The sequence below is a fragment of the Mytilus californianus genome, unplaced genomic scaffold, assembly GCF_021869535.1.
Source record: "Mytilus californianus isolate M0D057914Y unplaced genomic scaffold, xbMytCali1.0.p SCAF_2, whole genome shotgun sequence".
Taxonomy (NCBI): Eukaryota; Metazoa; Mollusca; class Bivalvia; order Mytilida; family Mytilidae; genus Mytilus; species Mytilus californianus.
Genome location: NW_026262668.1, coordinates 92,842,012 through 92,862,468, shown reverse-complemented (window position 1 = coordinate 92,862,468; position 20,457 = coordinate 92,842,012). Strand labels below are relative to the sequence as shown.

The 20,457-nt window shown below is 31.7% G+C and overlaps 1 protein-coding gene across 1 annotated transcript; it reads left to right on the top strand.

The window, feature by feature from the left end:
* Positions 1–1,885: 1,885 nt before the first annotated feature.
* On the top strand, positions 1,886–14,581 carry LOC127730404 (uncharacterized). Its single transcript, XM_052238788.1, has 8 exons — positions 1,886–2,093; positions 2,708–2,801; positions 4,125–4,234; positions 5,824–5,988; positions 6,383–6,473; positions 10,099–10,226; positions 11,263–11,412; positions 13,441–14,581. Exons 1-8 carry the CDS (start codon positions 2,039–2,041, stop codon positions 14,484–14,486), a joined length of 1,839 nt encoding a protein of 612 aa, XP_052094748.1. The 5' UTR covers positions 1,886–2,038; the 3' UTR covers positions 14,487–14,581.
* The last annotated feature ends 5,876 nt before the right edge of the window (positions 14,582–20,457 follow it).

Sequence of the window (20,457 nt, the reverse complement as noted above, 5' to 3'; positions counted from 1 at the left end):
ACTGGTATGGTATTTTGGACTGTCCAATATTTTGGGTTATTTCTGTTAATCTTTTACGCTTTAACATTTTAGTATATTAGCGGGATAGTTCTGACAACGACGTTAGCCTCATTATTCAAGTTTTGATTTTATATGCCCCCTTTAAAATCTAATGCGCACTACTACGAAATATTATTTATAAATTCTATTAATGATTGTATCAGGCATATGTATTCAAGTAAGCGCTTCAAAAGATTTAACCACGCAAATTGGATTAATTTTACACTTTAACCATTTGTTTTCTCTTATTGCCGATCAAAGCGCAATAACTTAAAACTGAAATGTTGTTTTTGAATAATGTGTGCATTATATGTAGTTACGAATGAGGTATAGTATTGAAAGAAGTTAATGGAACTTCAACCTAACGAAAAATACAACTTTTAATTAAAAAATGAATGAAACATCTATATTAACAGTATTCTGCACATCCTTTTCTATCTTTTCAATAGTTATCTTGAAAAGACCCATATTTAAAAAAATTATGATTTGGTAAGATTACAAAGTTCTACCTTAGTTTACAATTGGCCTTTTAGCGGATCCATTGTATAAACTATGACAATTAATAAACCAAACGTCGAACAAAAACAGACAACACAATGGCCAAAGAGACAAAAAATGGATGTAGAAAAATTACGAAAAGACAAACAAGTCAACAAAACGCTACACAGAAAACTAAGTTTTGAGCAACTAGAAATCCATTAAAACACTGGCCGAACTATGATCATCTGGGAGGTAAGCAATTCCTGCTCCAGTAACGTTACCCATCATGTTTCTAATGCAAAAATTCAGTTAAGCTTTCAAATTTTTACTATTAACCAATTTCTATGCCATGTGAATATCGGTAGTGGCAGACTTAAATCTGTATGAGTTTCCTTTTCTTTTTTAAAGATATGCTAACAAATTTTAAATCATTAAAAAAAAAAAATTTCATCGTGACAATATTGTTTGTAGTTATTTCTGTATAACATGGGAGTTCTTATTTAAAGGAGTTTGGGGTATAGTAGTAACAAACGCACCAAATGCCTTGGTGAATTGATTTTGGAATTTATAGTTTAGTAAATCAGATATCTCTTGTATAATGTTATCTACACGAAGATCATCCTTCAGATATTTGACCACGCCTTTTGATAAAGAAATGCATTGTCAGCTGATATTTTATAAAATAGTCGGAAGTAACTTTAAAGATAGTTATCTACCCATGCTACAATGAATTATTTCCGGTTCGATACATTAAATGTCACTTACTTTGTTCGGATTTGAGCTGCCGTTTTGTTGTGATATGCTGATACTTCATTGTTAAATGTTCAGGCCGAAGTTACGATAAATTTGTTCAATTAACTCGGGTTTTCAGTTAATAAACACCGGTGACTTAAATGTTTTATTTTCTTTATTAAGACTTCTTCAATGTATACAACTATAATAAGTATCAGCACATATAATCTTGGAAACGCGCGTAAAACTCGCAACAATCAATCAATCTTGATATTTGGAACCCTTATATTCAGTGATTGTAACAATTTGATTTAAATTTCAATAATATCGATTTCATCACAAAATTTGCATTACTCAATCATCTTTATTCCTTAAGAAGCATACATAAAAGAGATTAGTTTTTTTATTAATTAAATAGATAAACAGTTTTCTTTCTATCAAGTACATAAACTTAATTTGCTCCTGTGCATGTTATTCTTTCGTGGCCTATACTAACCGAAATTTAAAACGCGCCTTTTAAAGAACACATTTATGATTTACGCAAATAAATCTTTTGTTTTAGTTTTGCTCTAAATCTTTTTAATATAGGGAAAGTCTATCTGGTCTTGCAAATGACTTGTTATAAACAATTTTGATATTTAATTGACAGCGAAGATTCATCAAAGTATGTGGCGTTACACCTTCAATGTAGACCACTGGAATTTTGAATGAAGTTCAAGTTTTTGTCTTTGACTCAATTCAGTTTTGAATTGATTTCAACAGAAGTCCAGATGCAGTTTTTTTGTATATGCGAGTAATGTACTATGTTTGGTGGATATGTCTTTTGACGAACATTTCCAGAGGTAAGAAGTTAGACTAGCGGTTATTTGTTTGTATATATCTAATATATCGAAATTATCTGGTTAATTGCGCATTTAGGATATTGAATTATGAATAAAACTTAAAAAGTCTTACAAGAAAAAAAAAATTTTTTATTGCGAAAAAGGTTATAAGAAGTAAGATGTACATGTGATAATACCAAACACATATGTCTAGTACAATGTTCTGTTCATATCTCAACATCGTGTACAATGTAGACAGTTCACTTCTATTTTCATTGAATAACAAAATTAACAAGACAATCTGATCTTTGCAAATGAACAATTTATTTTTGTGTACAAGGAACATTGAATTCTACCAGAAAAATATCAGTAAGATACAATGATTGACATACATAATAAATTCTAACTCAGGCAAGGAATTTATTGAAGAACACGTTCTTACATTCTAACCTTTATTAACGAAATAAACACAATACATTTGAATGACCGAAACAATGTTTTCGATATCAAAATAGCTCTTTTAAAGGATATTTATGAAACGTTTTTCTCTTGATTTAAATTATTTCTTTGTTCTTACATTGTAAATAGTTTCGCATATACTATAGTATTTTAGATATAAAATTTTATCATTTAAGTATGTAGTCAGTGTAGTGGTACAACTAGTGTTTTATCAGTTGGGTATTCAGCCGCCAGTGTACAGAGTCCTAACTATGACAATGGATACTCAACGTAAGCATAATTTATTATACTGCACGCAGTCTTATTTTTAGCTTGATTGTCAAAATGTGATCAATGGAGAAGCAAGTATTGCAAATTTTAACAATTCTGGAAATAGTTGTCATTTATTATTTCAAATTTTCTGATTAATTACATTGCACTAATATAATCTTTTAGTAAATGCATGATACATGTGTTCATACCGAAACGGCTATTATATTTTGTTTTATACCCGATTTGAGTATAAAAAATAAATTAGACATTGCCGTGAAAGAACGTAAGTCCTAATATGTTAAAGTAGATTACAGCATCTTGCACATTGAAAAAAAGACTCAATCCATCTTATTTGACAACAACCGATGTATCTGATCAGAACTGATTCTAACAAAGGGAATATGTCTGAAGACATTAAGCTAAATACTGCACATGTCCAGATCGTATCAGATAACAAAATGATCATTTAATTAAAATTGCATTTACTAGTGAAAAATCTACCTTATAAGAATAAAGGGATATTATATCGAATAAACATCAACGAGACAGCAACTCATCAACACAAAAACAAAAGACATCTAAAAGCAAAGTTTTTCTTCAGCAATAGTTAGGTTTTCATCAAATATGTTTAGCTTTAAATCATCCGAGTCTAGGAATGCTGTATTTGAATATAACTATAAAAAATCTGCTATTGACACCAAACTGATGCCGCAAATGACAAAAACATTAAGAAACGACAAAAAGCAACAACTGACAGGGACAGGCACATCAACATTATGCGTGGTTAAGGTTGTTTTCTATAGATCTTAAATTCATTTTATAAAAAAAATAGATGTCTTCATTGGCCAGTTGAAATTTGATGAATATCTGTTACATTATACATTAAACATAATCTACATTGAGTTTTGACTAGGGAGTGAATTGAAAAAATACATCAACATAATTGTCAGATATGGGAAACAGTTTTTGAATTGTCGTATTATTTTAACATTTTCTATATGCAGTAACCTAAAGCTAAATTTTATATATATCATTTAATGTCATTTCTGTCTGTACAGATAATTTTTTTATGCAAGCGTATTTGTACAATATTTTAAGAATCTTTATTAGTACCAGTGAAGATCTTTTGTGTACATCTTGTTTAATGATATTTTTCTTAAAAGCCTTGTTGATGTTGAATTCAACCTTTGACTCATGAGACGTAAAGAGAACCATCGATAAAAATGTTAAGAATAAACTAGGGTCGACATGGTAAAATTATGGAAATGACAAATATATTATATATTAATATTCCAAATGCAAACTCAGTCTCTAATACGTCAGTTTACATCACATTTCCAGCGACAAAACATGTTCTTGGAAGCACTCCACATCCATAACAGGATCATCACTTTTGGTCCAAATCAACGCATCTATTGACTGCACGGGGGATACAATAAATATATATGACGGTATGTAATATATATTGTCATCATTACGATTTGGTAGTTTATGAATAGCGAGTTTATGTTGTGTTTCTAGTAATCCTCTCTCATCCAATTTACCGAGGTTTTATGATATAGATGATTAACGTGTCCATATACATTATATCCATTGCTACACAAGCTATATTTCTCGAAAAATAAACTTCAACTTCAACTTGTACATATATTAAGACAATGAGAGATATCTAAGATTGGGAGATACTTAAAACTATGTATGATCCATTTGATCAACATAGACATAGACTGAATATGGCTTTATGATCAAATTTGATACGAGTTATTCCCGTTATGATAATAAAAATTCTAGTTTGCCACCGCAATGATGTGACGAAAACATTTTTTGTTAGGGTAAGGGCTAGTGTTATGGTTACGTATAGATAAGGTTAGGAATCCTCTTTATGGGTTGGAACCATTTATGAAAAGAAGGCCCAATTTGAGGCATTCATTATGTACTTTTTATTCATAGAAAAGTTTTTTTAATCTAACATGATTCTTGTCATTAAGCTCTTAAATAGAAGTTCAGAAAAACCTTCCTGAAAGTGCTATGCTAGGAAGTATTTCTATGTATAGGAGTGAATTAAATATAATTTTGAGTTAAAGTGCCATTATTCAGTAGAAAGAAGACTAAGATTAGTTGAAAGGTTGTTTGATTTTGCATAAATGCACATGAAAGAATATGAAAAAGAACAATCCTCAAGTTTGCAAGCTGTTAGGAATGGACAAAATACCACATACCAAAAACAGTCTGAATATGTGTACTTTTTGTTCTTTTTATCATCAACCATTTTTTATGATTTTACTGACTTATATCTTAAAAACAGTACTAAACAGTTGTATTTTCACACATATCAAAATCATAAAAACGGTGCAGACGTGTTTCAGACCAGGTAGAGTCGCCCGAGTAAAGGTCCTGATTAAACTAAGTGTGATTGATGCTTGGTTGTGTACACTTTAGACTTATTCGAGTACAATATACGCTTGTACCAATGTACAATAAATGCAGATGAAAGTAAGTTTATACATTTCGTGCGTCTGAAACGCTTTTTTTTTTTGGGGGGGGGGGGGGGGGGGGGTGTTTGGATTGAAACGCTCTAACCCAAACATTTTTAGAAGCCAATGATGTATAAATACGTAGAAACGTTAGGAGATATATGACCGATAGGGACTTCAATCTCTGTCAGGGTGAGTTGAGTGCAGTTTAATTTCAGAGTGTCGATTATAATTTAGTACTAATCTGTAGTTAAGCCAGATTTGATGACAAAGCAAGTAACTTCATTTCTTCTCCAGACTAATTGAGTAAAATATAATACATATTATATTGAAACCCTTTGTTCAAATTCCTTTGGTTCTTATTGAATAATTATACATAATGACGACAAACCAAGAATTAAGATCCTTCACGGCTAATATTCACGTAGTTTTTAATACAATATAAAAAATTAATTTATCCTAACACATACACAAACAATAAAATGGTAACCTTCATCGTATCGTTAAAGTTTAGTTTTGTAACTGTGGCATACTTAATGGCTTAAATTATTAAGATTGTTTTTTAGGCACAGACACCACTGGTTTAAAATTGCACACTTGCTCAAACATGGGATATCCTAGATATTTTATAGCTTCGACTGGTAATATATATACCTCATTTATCACTGACAGCATGTCCAGTGCAGCGGAAAAGGGATTTTCATACAACGTTATATCAGCTAAAGATTTTTGTAGGTATTTTTGTATGATCCTCAATGAATATACAAGATTTAAATTCATGCCTTCTTGAATAATTTCACATGCAATCTGTAATTACATTATGTGGTATTATGCTTGTGTATTGCTGTGATTTGGTGTTGATCTGACGACAAAGTCTTAATTCACTAAAATTCGATTTTACTGACTTAACACTACATGATCTAGAAATTGATAAGTGAAAATGTTAGTATTCGTTGTCAATATTTTGTTTTGTACCGAGTTGCGACGAGCTTGAACTCGGATTATAATATTATGATTGCATTGTACTATTTCCACTATGCTAATGCAAAAATATTGTTTCCTCGTTGAGTTTCTTTTTATTTAAAACATACATATAGTTATGTTTTTTATTTTACTTTATTTTAGCTAGTTCTGCGTGTACTTCTATTCTGACAAAAGTGGCATCCACTACAGTACAATATATAAGTAGCCCGATGTTCCCTAACCAGTATCCAATGTAGGTATTATAGTAACTTTTTTTAAATTTGTGTCATGCTTGTATTACATTTTATTATTCAGCCTTTTTTGAGAAAACGTTTAAAAATATTGTGTAAAATAATATAAGAATCATGTTCAGTAACATCTTTATACCATTAAATTTCATTATAACACCTCAGCAAGTTTTCCTAAAAAAATATATACCTCAAACCATTTCATTTCAAAATCCTTTTACAGAGTATTTGGAAATCAATATATTAAAAGACTACATAATGACCCTGGGAAAAAGTTTTGCATTCACATTTTCGTTTTTTTCATAATTAATTTTCCATGTTCAAAATATACGTCGTTGCTTTGAGGTTTTAAAAGATACGGATATTTTCTGTAAATTAACTGCTCATAAAATATCAAAATCATTCAAAGCACAAAATATTGTTTCCACCCAGGCATATAAAGGCATTTCCAGATTTGAGGATAAGTCTTATGTAGAGGAAACACGCGTCTGGCATATTAATTTTTTCGTTTGGTATTTTATATGAGTTTTTACAACCATTGGATCGATGTCACTTTTTGTCCCAAGGTTATCACAAGCCCAGACCTCAGCACTCTTGTGCTCGCAAGAAATATAATTGATACAGCAATTTTCTGCAAATATATTGCTCATAAACTGAGTAAATAGTTTGACGCACCAAGTTTTGTTTACATCCATACATAGATAGCCTTATCCAGATTTGGCACAACTATTTTTCAGTGCCAACTTCATTTTTTTATTGGACTTCCAACTGTTTTGTTTCGAGCACCATTGATAAATCTTCTGCAGACAGAACTAACGTCTAGCGTACAAAATTATGATTCTGGTATCTTGACAACTTCTATGTCCATGCAACACTGCTGGTGGTTTTTTCGATCCCGAGGGTGTCAAAATATCCTTCGTAGTCGGCACGTTTGTGTTGGCATAAAATTCTCTTGATACTGTAATTTTCTGGTAGTTAACTGCCTTCCAACAAATAATTCGAGCGTTACTAATGAATCCTATGTAAACGAAATATGCGTATAGTGTTCTACAGTATAAGCCTGGTATATTAGATGGTATTGAGTGATTACCCAAGATTTGATCAAATATTTAAGTCTTGTTTATCAAAAATCTGATTTGTATTTCCAAATTTCATATAATAGTGCTTTAAGATCAGTGTTCTTTTGTGAAAACGATTATGATCTAAGAGCAACATGGATTCCCAACGTTTTACCATTAAACGTCTGTATTTGAACCTTTAAAATGTATCTCAATTCAATTGAGCACAGCAGATAGCTGATAGCTTACAAGTTTTGATATCAGAAAACCCCAGCGAAATCATTGCAATTGGAATTGAATTATGATTTTCATTATAAAAAAATCGAATTTTCAAAAGAAATAATACAAATATATATCACTACGGTAAAAAAAAGTAAGTGAACTATTTTCGTCAAGTTCACTTTCATTACTCTCTTTATCATGGACACATTTTGGCTAGATTCAAACCAATATAGTTTTCATTTAAGAACGTTTAGATGTGTTGCTGATTCTAACTTCATTTAGTTTTTAAGTGGTGTTTTTTTCTGTTGTTGAAATTCCTGCAGATTGGTTTTTGTTTTTGCTCTTTTGAATTTTTTTTTGTTTTTGTTGTTGACAAGTCTTGTTTCAGTTAGGTACATTGTGGTACGTTGTTGTTTTTGTATGTTGTTTAATCCCTATTCATAACTTTGCAGACCATGTGCCTAAAATTGAAGTTAGGTATTAACATAATTCAAAATCTTATGATAGGCAGGACATTCGGAGATCATTTTCTCTACAAAGCTATGCCAAAAACAATCCACAAATTAACAAGAAAACGGAGGGTAACGAATTAAATTGTAAATCCTAGCTTTCAAATAAAGAATCATGCCGATTAATTCCAATCTTGAAGTTTGAAAAGAGACACACACAAAAACAGTTTTGGGTTGAAATCATAATATTAATGTTTTTTTACATTTTCTTTTACGATTGGTAAATATTTTTCAATAGTATTTACTGAATTACTGAATAGAAAAATAATGTTGCCTTTGATTTAATTTAACCTATGAAAGCATTGGATGTATACAAATGATGGAACATAATAAGTATTATGATAAAAAAGGACCAACATCTTTTCTTTCAAATCTTACATAAAATTGAGAATGGAAATGGGGAATGTGTCAAAGAGACAATACCCACTTGCCAGGAAAATAACAAATGGAAGTTGAGGAAATTGAAAAACAAATACTCCAAAAGCTGTCGAAAATCTTTATCTTTACCTAGGGGTAGACAAACCTGAGCGTTTACTCACATTTAACAAATCACCAGATTTACAGGAAATTACATTATCATAGATAGTTCATGTCAGCACAATAGCACTGACTACAAGACTGGCAATGCCCTTGAGGAAGAAACGTCACCAGCAGTTGCATCAACCTAGTTGTTGTAAAAACCTATTAAAGATATGAGTCGTTGCGTAATCATGATTCCCATGCAACTACATTGATTCTTGAAGAATTTTATCAAGCACGTCCGAAACCATAATTTGGAGCACAAAAGCCAAAGTTGCCTAACAATACCAAAATAGTGAAGGTATAAAACGTATAATATGTTTGACAATATGGGCACACAACATGAGTTTTTATTTTAATAACATTTATCCGACATCACCAGTACTAAATGTTTGAAGGGCAGAAATACAAAACAAAACAGAGAAGTAAAATGGAACATAGAAAAACTGGCAAAAAAGTCTTTGATCAAAGGAGAAGGTTCGGTAAGGGCTAATTTTAGCCTAAAATTTGATGTACATCTGATTAAAGTTTTTTGACACTTTTTAAACACTTGGGTGTCTTCTTCAGTAGATTCAATTAGTTTTTTGTAAAAGATTTGATTCGATTTGGTCATTAAAGACACTCAAATTCAAGCTTAAATATAAAGAATCTATCAAATATGCCACAAAACGTCACTTTTCAGATGGTTTTTGTCTAAAATGAAAGTGGCCGCATTCGTGTTTAGTCTCAACTTTATATATGTTGTGTAATATCATCAAGTACAACATATATTTAAATATTAAGATTGAACATAAGTGCGGCCGCTTCCATTTTAGACAAAAACCGTATAAAAATAGCACAGATGTTAAAATTGTGAAGATTTCGGTAATTTTGCAGGAACTAATGATGCTAGTACCTCAAGCATGTGCATTGTCTTGTCCAAAACAGACAATATTTATATAGCAAAAGTATTCTACTTTCTAATAAATAGATAAAAGTTTACATTTTAACAAATTTGTAAAATGCTATATTTTGGGATCAAAAGGGAGTCTTACTGGACCTACTCCTTTGTCGACTGCAATTTCTTAAGTGAAGGAACCGCATTGAATTGACGGCATCTATACCAACATGACAATATGCATAACAACTATGTAGGAATTGCACCATAACTGGGATTAAAATGCTTAGCAGAAATACCCAACGGTTAAATATAAGTAGACAAGGCTGAAGAAAAAGAGATTATATGATTGTAAACGAAATATCAGCTGGACATAAACCATAAATTGAAACTCTGGTTGGAATAATAAAAATAAACAATGTAATCATTGCCTTTTATTTTGCAGAAATAGTGAGTGTTCATGGAGGATAGAGAGAATAGGAGATCCAGAACAATTAGAATTATCTTTTAGATTTATAGATATAGAGGCTGATGATAACAAGTGTCGGTATGATTATGTGAAGATTATTGATGGTATGTTTGCGTTTATATGATAGTGGTACATGTTAATAAAAGATATTCTAATACTTATGTTTACAAAGTCCACATTATGCAGTAAACAATTTGATAATCATATACATCTGACAGTCTGCAAAAACTATATGGTCATCCATATAAATTGTTGTACGTAATGTCTCTGGTTAGATCTTTCAAGTATGTAATACATGCAGTACGGTTTACAAGAAATTACTTTTAACAGACATCATTAAAGATCAAATGTTACAGACAAATCCACTCTCGCTCCTAATTGTAGTTCATGCAATTCCCTTATATTGTATTTATTACCTTGATTTGTTTCTTCGTAATCGACTGATGAGATTTGAACATTAGTGAACTAGTGTTACCTGAATTTTGTAATTCATGTTCACATCTTCCTTATACATTGTATTTATATTTTGGATGTTAATATATTTGGTGATTTAATATCTATTAGACAAATATCATCATATGTAAGTTACATGAGATTGAATAATTCTATTGCAGATAAAACAAATCTATTTATCAAAACAATTGCTTCGATTATTTTAAAGACCCAGATTAAATTGATTATTCATTTTTTTATTTTTTTTTATTTTTTACAATGTATTAAAACTATCTATCAACTTTAATCATGACAGTATCATAATAATGGTATTACAAAAATACCATTTTTATTATCTCCTATCAAATTAGATAGGTTATCACCCCTGGTCAAATAAATAAAACAGCGATTATTTTATTTCCCAGAAATTCAAATGAATTCTTAGTTATTTGAATATATGTGACTTGATGATAAATAAACAAACAAAATAATGCATAATGACAAAATACACGGCTAACCCAAGTTGATTAAACCATTATTACAGCTCATTTGGCTGCTCATAAAACCAGTGTTAATATATCGTATTGTTAAAATAATCATCCAGAAACCTAAATCTATCTGACAGAAATGAAATTGGAACACTACTTTAAGGGGATGTGAGCTTTAAATTTAAATTATAGTTCATTTAATGTGATTCTTTTTTAACAGATGCAACGGGCACAACGATTATCACATCATGCGGCAGAGATGAGTGGTTTCCAAGTCAGACCTACACAACAAAAGGGAACGTTACTGTTATATTCCATAGTGACGTCACTGAACAACATAGAGGATTCTTACTGGCTTATCAGATACAAAGTAAGATGCAAAAATGTTTAAAGATACACCGGTGTATTGCTCTAAAGTATAAAACTCAACTTAAATTGTAAAGGTACAATTATAATGGTACGAGTAAATGAATACGAATTGTGGTTTTCGGAAGTTAAAAGAGCTGCATTCATTTGCATTAAAGGTCAGTAGTCTGTGTATTCGTTTATGTCCATATCGAAAATCGAAGTATTTCTCTAATATACGTCTACCTTCATATAAATAAATCTTTTAAATGAAATTATTCCAAAATGTGTCTTTTGTAAACACTTCTGTCGGGAACATAGCACAAAGCATTAAGGAATGTCTGAAATGTGTTAGCCAGCAAAGAAGCTCTCACATTTCAACATAACAAATTGCAGTCTCTGAATTCCAAATTGGCGCTTTAGATATATCGTCATCTCAGAGAAAGTCCCGAAAGAAAAAGACAAGGGAGATTAATATATCAATAAAGACAAAGTGTCTTCTGGTTTTTTAACCATATCTGTCTTCCCTGCAACTGTATCACACATTTATTAGATCTTTATAAAACCCTTTAAATTGCTCTGTTGCGTCAAATGTGTTTGCCCGGCCTTAATACTATGACCGAGACTTATCAACGACGTCATAATATTTGACCCGTTGCTTATATAAAAGCTTGACATGTATTATAAACAAATCAATAGAAATTTGAAAAAGAAAATTATGACAAAAAAAAAACGAACTCCAAGGTAATTTCAAAAAGTCCAAAAAAAACTGAAAAAATCAAACGTTCGACTTTAACAACCAACGAAACGAATTGTGAACAACTGTCATATTCCTGATTTGGCAAAGGTATTTTTCGCAGAAAATGATGAGGTATACTTGATTTTATAGCTACTTGAACCTTCCACTTGTATGACAGTTTTCAATAGTATAGTTATATTGACAAAATAGGGTGAAAAGTAAAATAACGAACTCCAAGGAAAATTCAAAACGGAAAGTCCCTTAACAAATGGCAAAATCAAAAGCTCAAACAATCAAACGAATGGAAAGCAACTGTCATATTCCTGAATTTGTACAGGCATTTGTTATGTAGAAAATGGGTGAGCAACCCAAATAGACGTCATAATTGGGATGCAGCAGCCAAAACTGTGTAAACATACATCACAGACAAACAACCATAACTGGTTTAGAATATCCAACAAACATACAAATAAATCTGAAAAAGACGCCAATAAAACAAAAAGGGTTTTGTAGTTGATAGTACATTCAGTATTGGGAAACATAATTTTGTATACACAATAATTGGGATGCCAAAACTGTGTAAACAAACAGTACAGACATACAAACACAAAGTACTAAGACGCCAAAAAATGTATTTGTAGTTGATAGTACAGACAGTATAGTAAAACTTTATGTCATTTATACTTTCCCGATGAAGTACAAATTTAGTAAAACATGAATACAAGGGTAAGAAAGAAAAAAAAAACCCAACACTATAAAAACCTCATGCGTCTAAAATTTGACTTATGATGACTGCATGTGTCCTATATGTTTTATGATTTTTTTAACTCTTAACTGTAATACATAACCGTGCACTAGCTTTGCTATCAATTGCCTTTTAAACTTTAAATGATATTAGTTTACCTCCGCTACGACAACCTGGATGAGGCATATAAAACACAAAAGCTCAAATGTCCTATATTAAATGCGCAAATGTCCAGTTGAAAAGGCACAAAAGTCCTTTTTTAAGGCGCAAATGTAATAAAAGTTGAAGCGCAAATTTCCCATCAAAATCAAGCAATAGCCATCTCATATGCTCGTTAGTATTCGTGTGGTACTAATTTCGTTGATTTTGATGGATAATAACCAATAGAATCAGGCGTTCAACAAAACTTGCTGTAGGTTTGTAATATCCATTTTTTTAACACGCTAATACAGACTGAGTGTTCAACTCAATCTACGAAATTTGGTTTCTTCGAAAATGAATATATAGTATATGGTAAAACAATAGAGTGATACAATCCTTTTCAAAGTTTATTTTACTTTTTTCAATAGGTTCTTCAAATAAACCATCTGATGACGACTCCTGTTATTTCAATAATTGTGTAATCTTGCCTGTAGTGTTAGCCATTGGAGGAGTTATTCTTATCGCTGTCATAGCTTTTTGCATTATGTGTTTCGTCGGTAAAATGTATGCTGTTCCGAATACAGTGAAAGTGTCGTCTGTACAAAAGAGGCCCAGTTTTCGACATATCTTCATTCCGAAATTTGCAAACAAGAAGCAAGAGTCTAAGTCATTGAAAAATATACTTGTAAAGATGGAAGAAGACTCCATAATTTCAAGACCCCCGATTGCTACTGCTCAAACACTGTATACGTCGAATGACATCATACACAGCAAATTATCAGAGGCACGCAAAACGACGTTGAAAACAATAAACGAAAAGGATAAAACAATAGCTTCTTCTTTTACAAAATTAATGAAAAGGAATCGAGATAAGCACAAAGAACTCTTACAAAACAGTATAAATGAAGCTGATATTTCAAGTAGCTCTGCCTTGCAAAAAGAGTCTGGACAGCTTGCATCAGAAATGGCCAACAAGGAAGGTCCAGATGAACAATTAAGGTCGACTTTAGTTGCCTTCAATAATTCCGGAAATTTTTCAACAACTAATTCAGGCTTTTCAAAAAAGGATCCAATAAGCTACAAAAAAGAGGGCAAACAATCGACTGACAAAAGGAAGACCACGTCGATTACTCGAAACAAAAAAACACAGACCACTTCTATGATTGGTGAAGGCAAGGTATCTGTTACCACTTCACCCGTTAACAATGCTAATAAAAACATTGATTTGATCAAAACTAAAGTTAAATTGAAATCGGATTTAAACAAAAGTACAGAAAGTCATTACAGGGCGTTTTTCAGAAAAAGCATAGAAAATCAGTGTACTCCAAACAAAACTAATCAAAGTGTGTCAAAACCTGTTCATGCTGCTGAATTGGGAAAACCAGTTGAGAAAGTGCAAATTCGAAAAATGCAAACTTTAAGGAAATTGAATGACAAAAGAAAAGAACAATGGATTAAAAAAGACTTAGAATAACATTAATTAGCTATAAAATATCACCTTGATATTTCGTTTTACAGTTCATTAAACGGGTATTTTAAATGTTTTCGCATTATAACATTTATCTCATATATATTTGTCAGATATTATATGTATATAAATGTTTAACATTAATCATCACTGTGTATCTTTTCCACCGGAAATTGGGTACCAACGAAGCGGAAAGAAAGGAAGAAATAAATAAACAAGATAAGAATTCCTTTAATTTAAACCATTTCTACCGTTTTGACGAGGTTACCGCTTTTAAAACGATTTTCTGATATATAAAGCTTTAAATTTTTTATACCAACAAGTAGCAAACAAAGACAAGATTTTGTGTTATACTGCAAAACCAGAAAATTTCGAGGTTGATCGCCCTCCGTCGCCCCGTTGGCCAGATATTCAACTGTTTTTCATTCTTTTTCCAGGCAAATTGTTAGATTATGATAGTGTGACTTCATATTAACTGAAATACGCTATCAAAAAGATGTTTTCTACAGAATATCGGTAAAAATGAATCCAGCCTAGGGTACGGCAACTTGCTACTGTTGGCATATTTACAGTACGGCAACTTATTTTCCAACTGTATGGCAACTTGCTAGTTTTATTATTTTTATTTGCCTCCCTTTTCAAGAAAGTGTTATAAGTTCAAATATACCTAACTATAAATTTAATAGAAATATAATTCGCCTGACGGCATTGTAGATCATGGTATACACAATTGTATGCTACACATGTACAGTACTATTAGATCTCTAGCATCATACAAAAAATCCATGTTTTTCAAGAAGTATACATTTTATGTCAATATTTTACACATAAAAAAAAATCTATGAAGTGTCCATAAATAAAACCCTTTTATTTGTTACTAACTGTCTACTTGTTTTATAGATTACATTACATCTATACATCCGAGTTTACGTCAGATATGCGATGCAATGTAACGGAATCAATTAACAATGAACAAATGAATAATCAGAAGGATTTTATCCGGATTGAATATTTATTTTCATCATTTGCTACGTATGCTTATTTTTTTCCGGCGATTTTTTTTTTTTTTTTTTTTTTTCATTTTTGTAACTAATGGTTTCCTGCATTTTGTGTTGCATATATATAGTTTCAGCTCATCACAGGCCAAGATAATTATTTCCAAATCTCCCCCCCCCCCCCCTGTCCTCTTTTTACCTTCTCAAATCTCATGAAGGCAAAACATCTCCCTGTCGTGTCTGTTTCAACAGATTCTGCAATATTGCAGTTAATACCGTAAAAAAAAAGAAAGAACCATACTAGTAAGTAATCTATAAAGGTCATAAAAATATTTAGAAATGTCTTTATAGATTGTTTATATTGTATAATACTTGACAAGTAATAACTTCAAATTAACAAATTAATAAAATATGGTTTTAATGACATATAAAATTTATACAACGCTATTTAAGATTCGATTATTTTCATATACTTGAAGGCTAAATGCTTATTTTTAAACACTTTAAATTCACATTTCTATAAAACCCAAATATATAGGTCTCACTAGTATTGAATTATATCACTTCATTTCACACAATATAAAAGTAAAATTTAGAAATACATGTATTAATTTATACATCTTATTCGGGAAAAGGTACTACAGAGAACCCGGGCGAATATATACCCCCCCCCCCCCCCCCCCCCCCAAAACCACCGCCACACACTACCTCTCCATTTACTCATTTGAATTCAGGCCAAACAGCATTAACAACAGTCTTTTATTTTTTTTATTCTGAAAATAAGAAGTTCGGTAAATTTAAAAAAATTGTAATAGAAAAGAAAGTATATATGGGGTATCCATCCATGACACAAAATCAGTACAAAATGTATATACACAGTAAACACACACAAAAAGCAATGGAACAGCGCTTTTATTGCTATTCTTCGTCTCACAGTAAGGCCTTCAACACGAAACAATAACACTCACCTCATTGCAATTTTAAGGCGGCCCCTAGCAGCGGAATTCTTTGCAAATTGACGAACAGGCCACAACTGCGAATTGAAAAACAAAGCCATGGAGTTATATCAATAAAATAATTTTTGCAAAGAAATCAAACATGCACTGTCATAATTTACCAAAACAATCACACTAAACAATACAAACATTAAGACAACCACGGGGCACATCGAGGTATATGTTAGATAACTTGGGATGAAATAAGGTACGTGTATGGCAAATAATTCGTAAAGACTTTGTAAGATGTAACACCAAATCGGACCCGGTCAAAAATAACATACCGGAAGAGGTACATTTTTAAAACACAAAGGATAAAATTTTATATCAAACTATGAAGAAAATTTATTGGTAATTTATGTATCAAATGAAAGGTGAAGGACTGGTGATCCTTGTAGGACACCTTTTGACTGATAATTTTGAATAAGATGACATATATTGCGTATTGATTGCCTGTTTCTCAGGAAAGAAGTACATGTTCCGGTAACCAGTACGCTCTGATATATTGACCCTAACCCCAATTTATGCTTGAAATTGAAAAATTTAACATAGAAAACAATGGGGCCATGAATATGGTCTTCTTAAAATTTTAGTACAAAATATTGCCTAAAAGTGAGACAATGATGTAGCACACATAAGATCAGTTATCTCAAGAATAAATACGACATAACTTTAAAAAAAAAACATAAGAGCATACACCTCAAGTACTCAGGCTGTGGCTATTTGTCTTTGGTTACCACACATCGATAGTCTGCCGTAATAGTCGATTGGATGTTAAACGTCCTACAAAAGAACTAAATCCTCTAAACCAGTTCCTTTGCGGATTTTTTTAAAAGTATATTTCAGGCACCGACTGATCATCTTTTGAGGGGGCATGATTTTTCTCTCACGAGAAACTTTTTTCGACCTAAATAAAAAAAGAATAATTTTTCGATAACTTACAGAAACTAGAAAATTAGTTCGAAACGCAATGTATTATTTATTTCTCCCTAATTTGCAATGGAAACAAAGTATTTTGTTCACTTTCCTTCTAAACAAGGAATTAATTATATTATTTTAATGAAGAAATTTTAAAAAAAAAGTCAGGTAGGTGTTGTATTGAACTTTCAAAAAAATTTTCCTTACAACAAATCAAAAAACAGTTGTTAGTAATATATAAACAACATATGATTATATTTCGGATAATTAGGTCGAAGAAAGCATTTTTTTCTTTCACCACTTCCAATAAGTGTACGCATTGATGACATCCGAATCAGATTCACGGCCTATATCTTTTTACATTTTTAGCTATGTAGTTTATTTCGTATATTTATAAGCTGGAAAAACGTTGATATGTACACCATATCACCCCTTGTTATTATCTATATAGTGATTAATATCATCACAATACAGTATATTGCAAGACGCCGTACAGAAAACAAGTTGTTATTTTGCAATTCGCCGTACAACGTCATGCAAGTTGCCGTACAATAAACAAAAACCGTTCTGGTTATATTCTTTAGAAAACATCTTTTTGATAGCGAATTTCAGTAAATATGAAGTCACACTATCATAATCTAACAATTTGTCTGGAAAAAGAATGAAAATCAGTTGAATATCTGGCCAACGGAGCGACGGAGGACGATCGACCTCGAAATTTTCTGGTACCAAGTGCATAGTTTTGCAGTATAACACAAAATCTTGTCTTTGTTTGCTACTTGTTGGTATAAAAAAATTAAAGCTTTATATATCAGAAAATCGTTTCAAAAGCGGTAACCTCGTCAAAACGGTAGAAATGGTTTAAATTAAAGGAATTCTCATATTGTTTATGTATTTTTTTCCCTTCTCTCCGCTTCGTTGGTACCCAATTTCCGGTGGCGATGATACACAGTGATCATGTCCACAAGAAAAATAATTGGCGCCATTTTTAAGAATACGATGGAATTGTCAAAGGGGGGGGGGGTATTGTATAAAAACAACTTAAATATCTGATTTTGGAAAAAATTGGCTGATGGTTTTTTAAGGTGCTTTGCAGAACTAATGATTTTAAGAATGTATAGTATTGTCCTTTACAATAATAAAATGACAGCTGTCAACCAGAGACCAAATGACGTAGATGTTAGCAACTATTAGTCACCGTACAAATGTACTAGTTGTGTATAATAAGTTCAACTAAATAAATATCGAAAGAAATCTAGAGGTTGACATGCAGTCTTCAGCAAAAGAAAGTAGCAATTGCCCTGCAGTGCGCAGATTCAAGTTGATTTAATCTTTCATCAACGCCAAATTTCTTAAAGAGCAACACAACTGTTAACAAAGAGAGGCAAAAGATACCAAAGGGATATTCAAACTCACAAGTCGAAAGTAAACTGACAACGTCATAACTAAAAAAGAAAAAGACCAACAGACAAACAACAGTATACAAAACACAACATAGAAACTAAAAACTGAGCAACTCGAACCCCACCAAAAACTGGGGGTTATCTCAGGTTTTCAGGAAAGGTAAACAGATCCTGCTCCACATGCGATGCAACAGAAGAAAATGACGATGTTCCGTAATCGAGACAGGTAGGTTTAACAAGCACTTAATTATCCCCATTTACCTTAGATCAGTAAAATAACAAGAAGTTATAAACATGTACGGTCAGAAAAAAACATACAAGATAAAAAAAAAAAAAACAATAAACAGCTGCGCCATGAGCGCATGATACGCCCGTCGCATTTTCAAAGAATAAAGTTCAATCACTTCTCAATGTCATATCAGAAATTTATGAAAATCGAAAGGGAGCTTTTTTCAATAGATTTAAACAATTCACCAAAGTTTCATAAAAACTGCTGAAAGTATTTTTGATGTATTGTCCGAAAAGTTGGAAATCCCCCCTTTTTTAATGAATAAAACACAATAACTCGGAAACGTCAAATCTAAAATTTATAAAATTCGAAATGGAGCTTACCTCAATAGATATAAACAATTCACCAAAGTTTCATGAGAACTGCTAAACGCATTTTGGAGTTATTGTCCGAAAACTGTAAACTGACCCTTTTTTTAATGAATAAAACCCCATAACTCAGAAACGTAAAATCTAAAATTCATGAAAATGTAAAGGGAGCTCATGTCAATAGATATAATCAATTCACCAAAATTTCTTACAAATTGGTGAAAGCATTTTGGAGTTATTGTCCGTAAAATGGAAAATCCCCCTTTTTTTAATGAATAAAACCTCATAACTCGGAAACGTAAAATCTGAAATTTATAAAAAAAGAAAGGGAGCTCACGGCAGTAGATATAAACAATTCACCAAAGTTTTATGCAAATTGGTAAAAGCATTTTTGAGTAAATGTCTGACATGTTGATGACGGACGGACGGACGGACAGACGGACAACGGTATACCATAATACGTCCCGGGCGTATAAAAAAACATCAATAGAACAACCGTAAAACTTACTACAAAAAATATGTACACATTTATATCAAATAATTTCGCATTAACTGAAAGCAAACACACAAAAACTTAACCTACTGATTATAAAGTATGCCATGTAGAAAGGACAGAAGAAACTAATAGATATTTATAATTATTCATACTTAGAAGACAAACTGACAACGCCATTGCAAATATACGAAACATGACCAAAAGACAAAAAAACAAGTCCACAAAACTTAACATAGAAAACTAAAGACTGAGCAACACGAACCCCGTCAAAAGCTGGGGATAATCTCAGGTGCTCCGGAATGGTAAACAGATCCTGCTCCAAATGCGGCACCTGTCGCATTGAACGGCAAGATTGTGGTAACAATAATTGGAACATATCCGTCGTCATCTGTGAAGCAGGTATTCCTTAACAATCAACTAACTCGTGAATGCGTCCATTAACTTTTCGTGGGGATCACTTTAAATCACAACTTGGAATCCTTGGTTTAGTAGCTTTCTTGTAATACTTCACTGTATTTGATGTATCCTTTATTTCAAGCTTGATGGAATAGATGCGTTCAATGTAGGCATCAA

What these genes read in the sequence shown, in the direction of transcription:
- LOC127730404 (XM_052238788.1), top strand. Translation starts at nt 2,039, where the DNA reads ATGCGAGTAATGTACTATGTTTGGTGGATATGTCTTTTGACGAACATT. An exon ending in TTTGACGAACATTTCCAGAG is followed by an intron (nt 2,094 to 2,707) that starts GTAAGAAGTTAG and finishes TTATCATTTAAG; the next exon opens with TATGTAGTCAGTGTAGTGGT. An exon ending in TTCCCTAACCAGTATCCAAT is followed by an intron (nt 6,474 to 10,098) that starts GTAGGTATTATA and finishes TTTATTTTGCAG; the next exon opens with AAATAGTGAGTGTTCATGGA.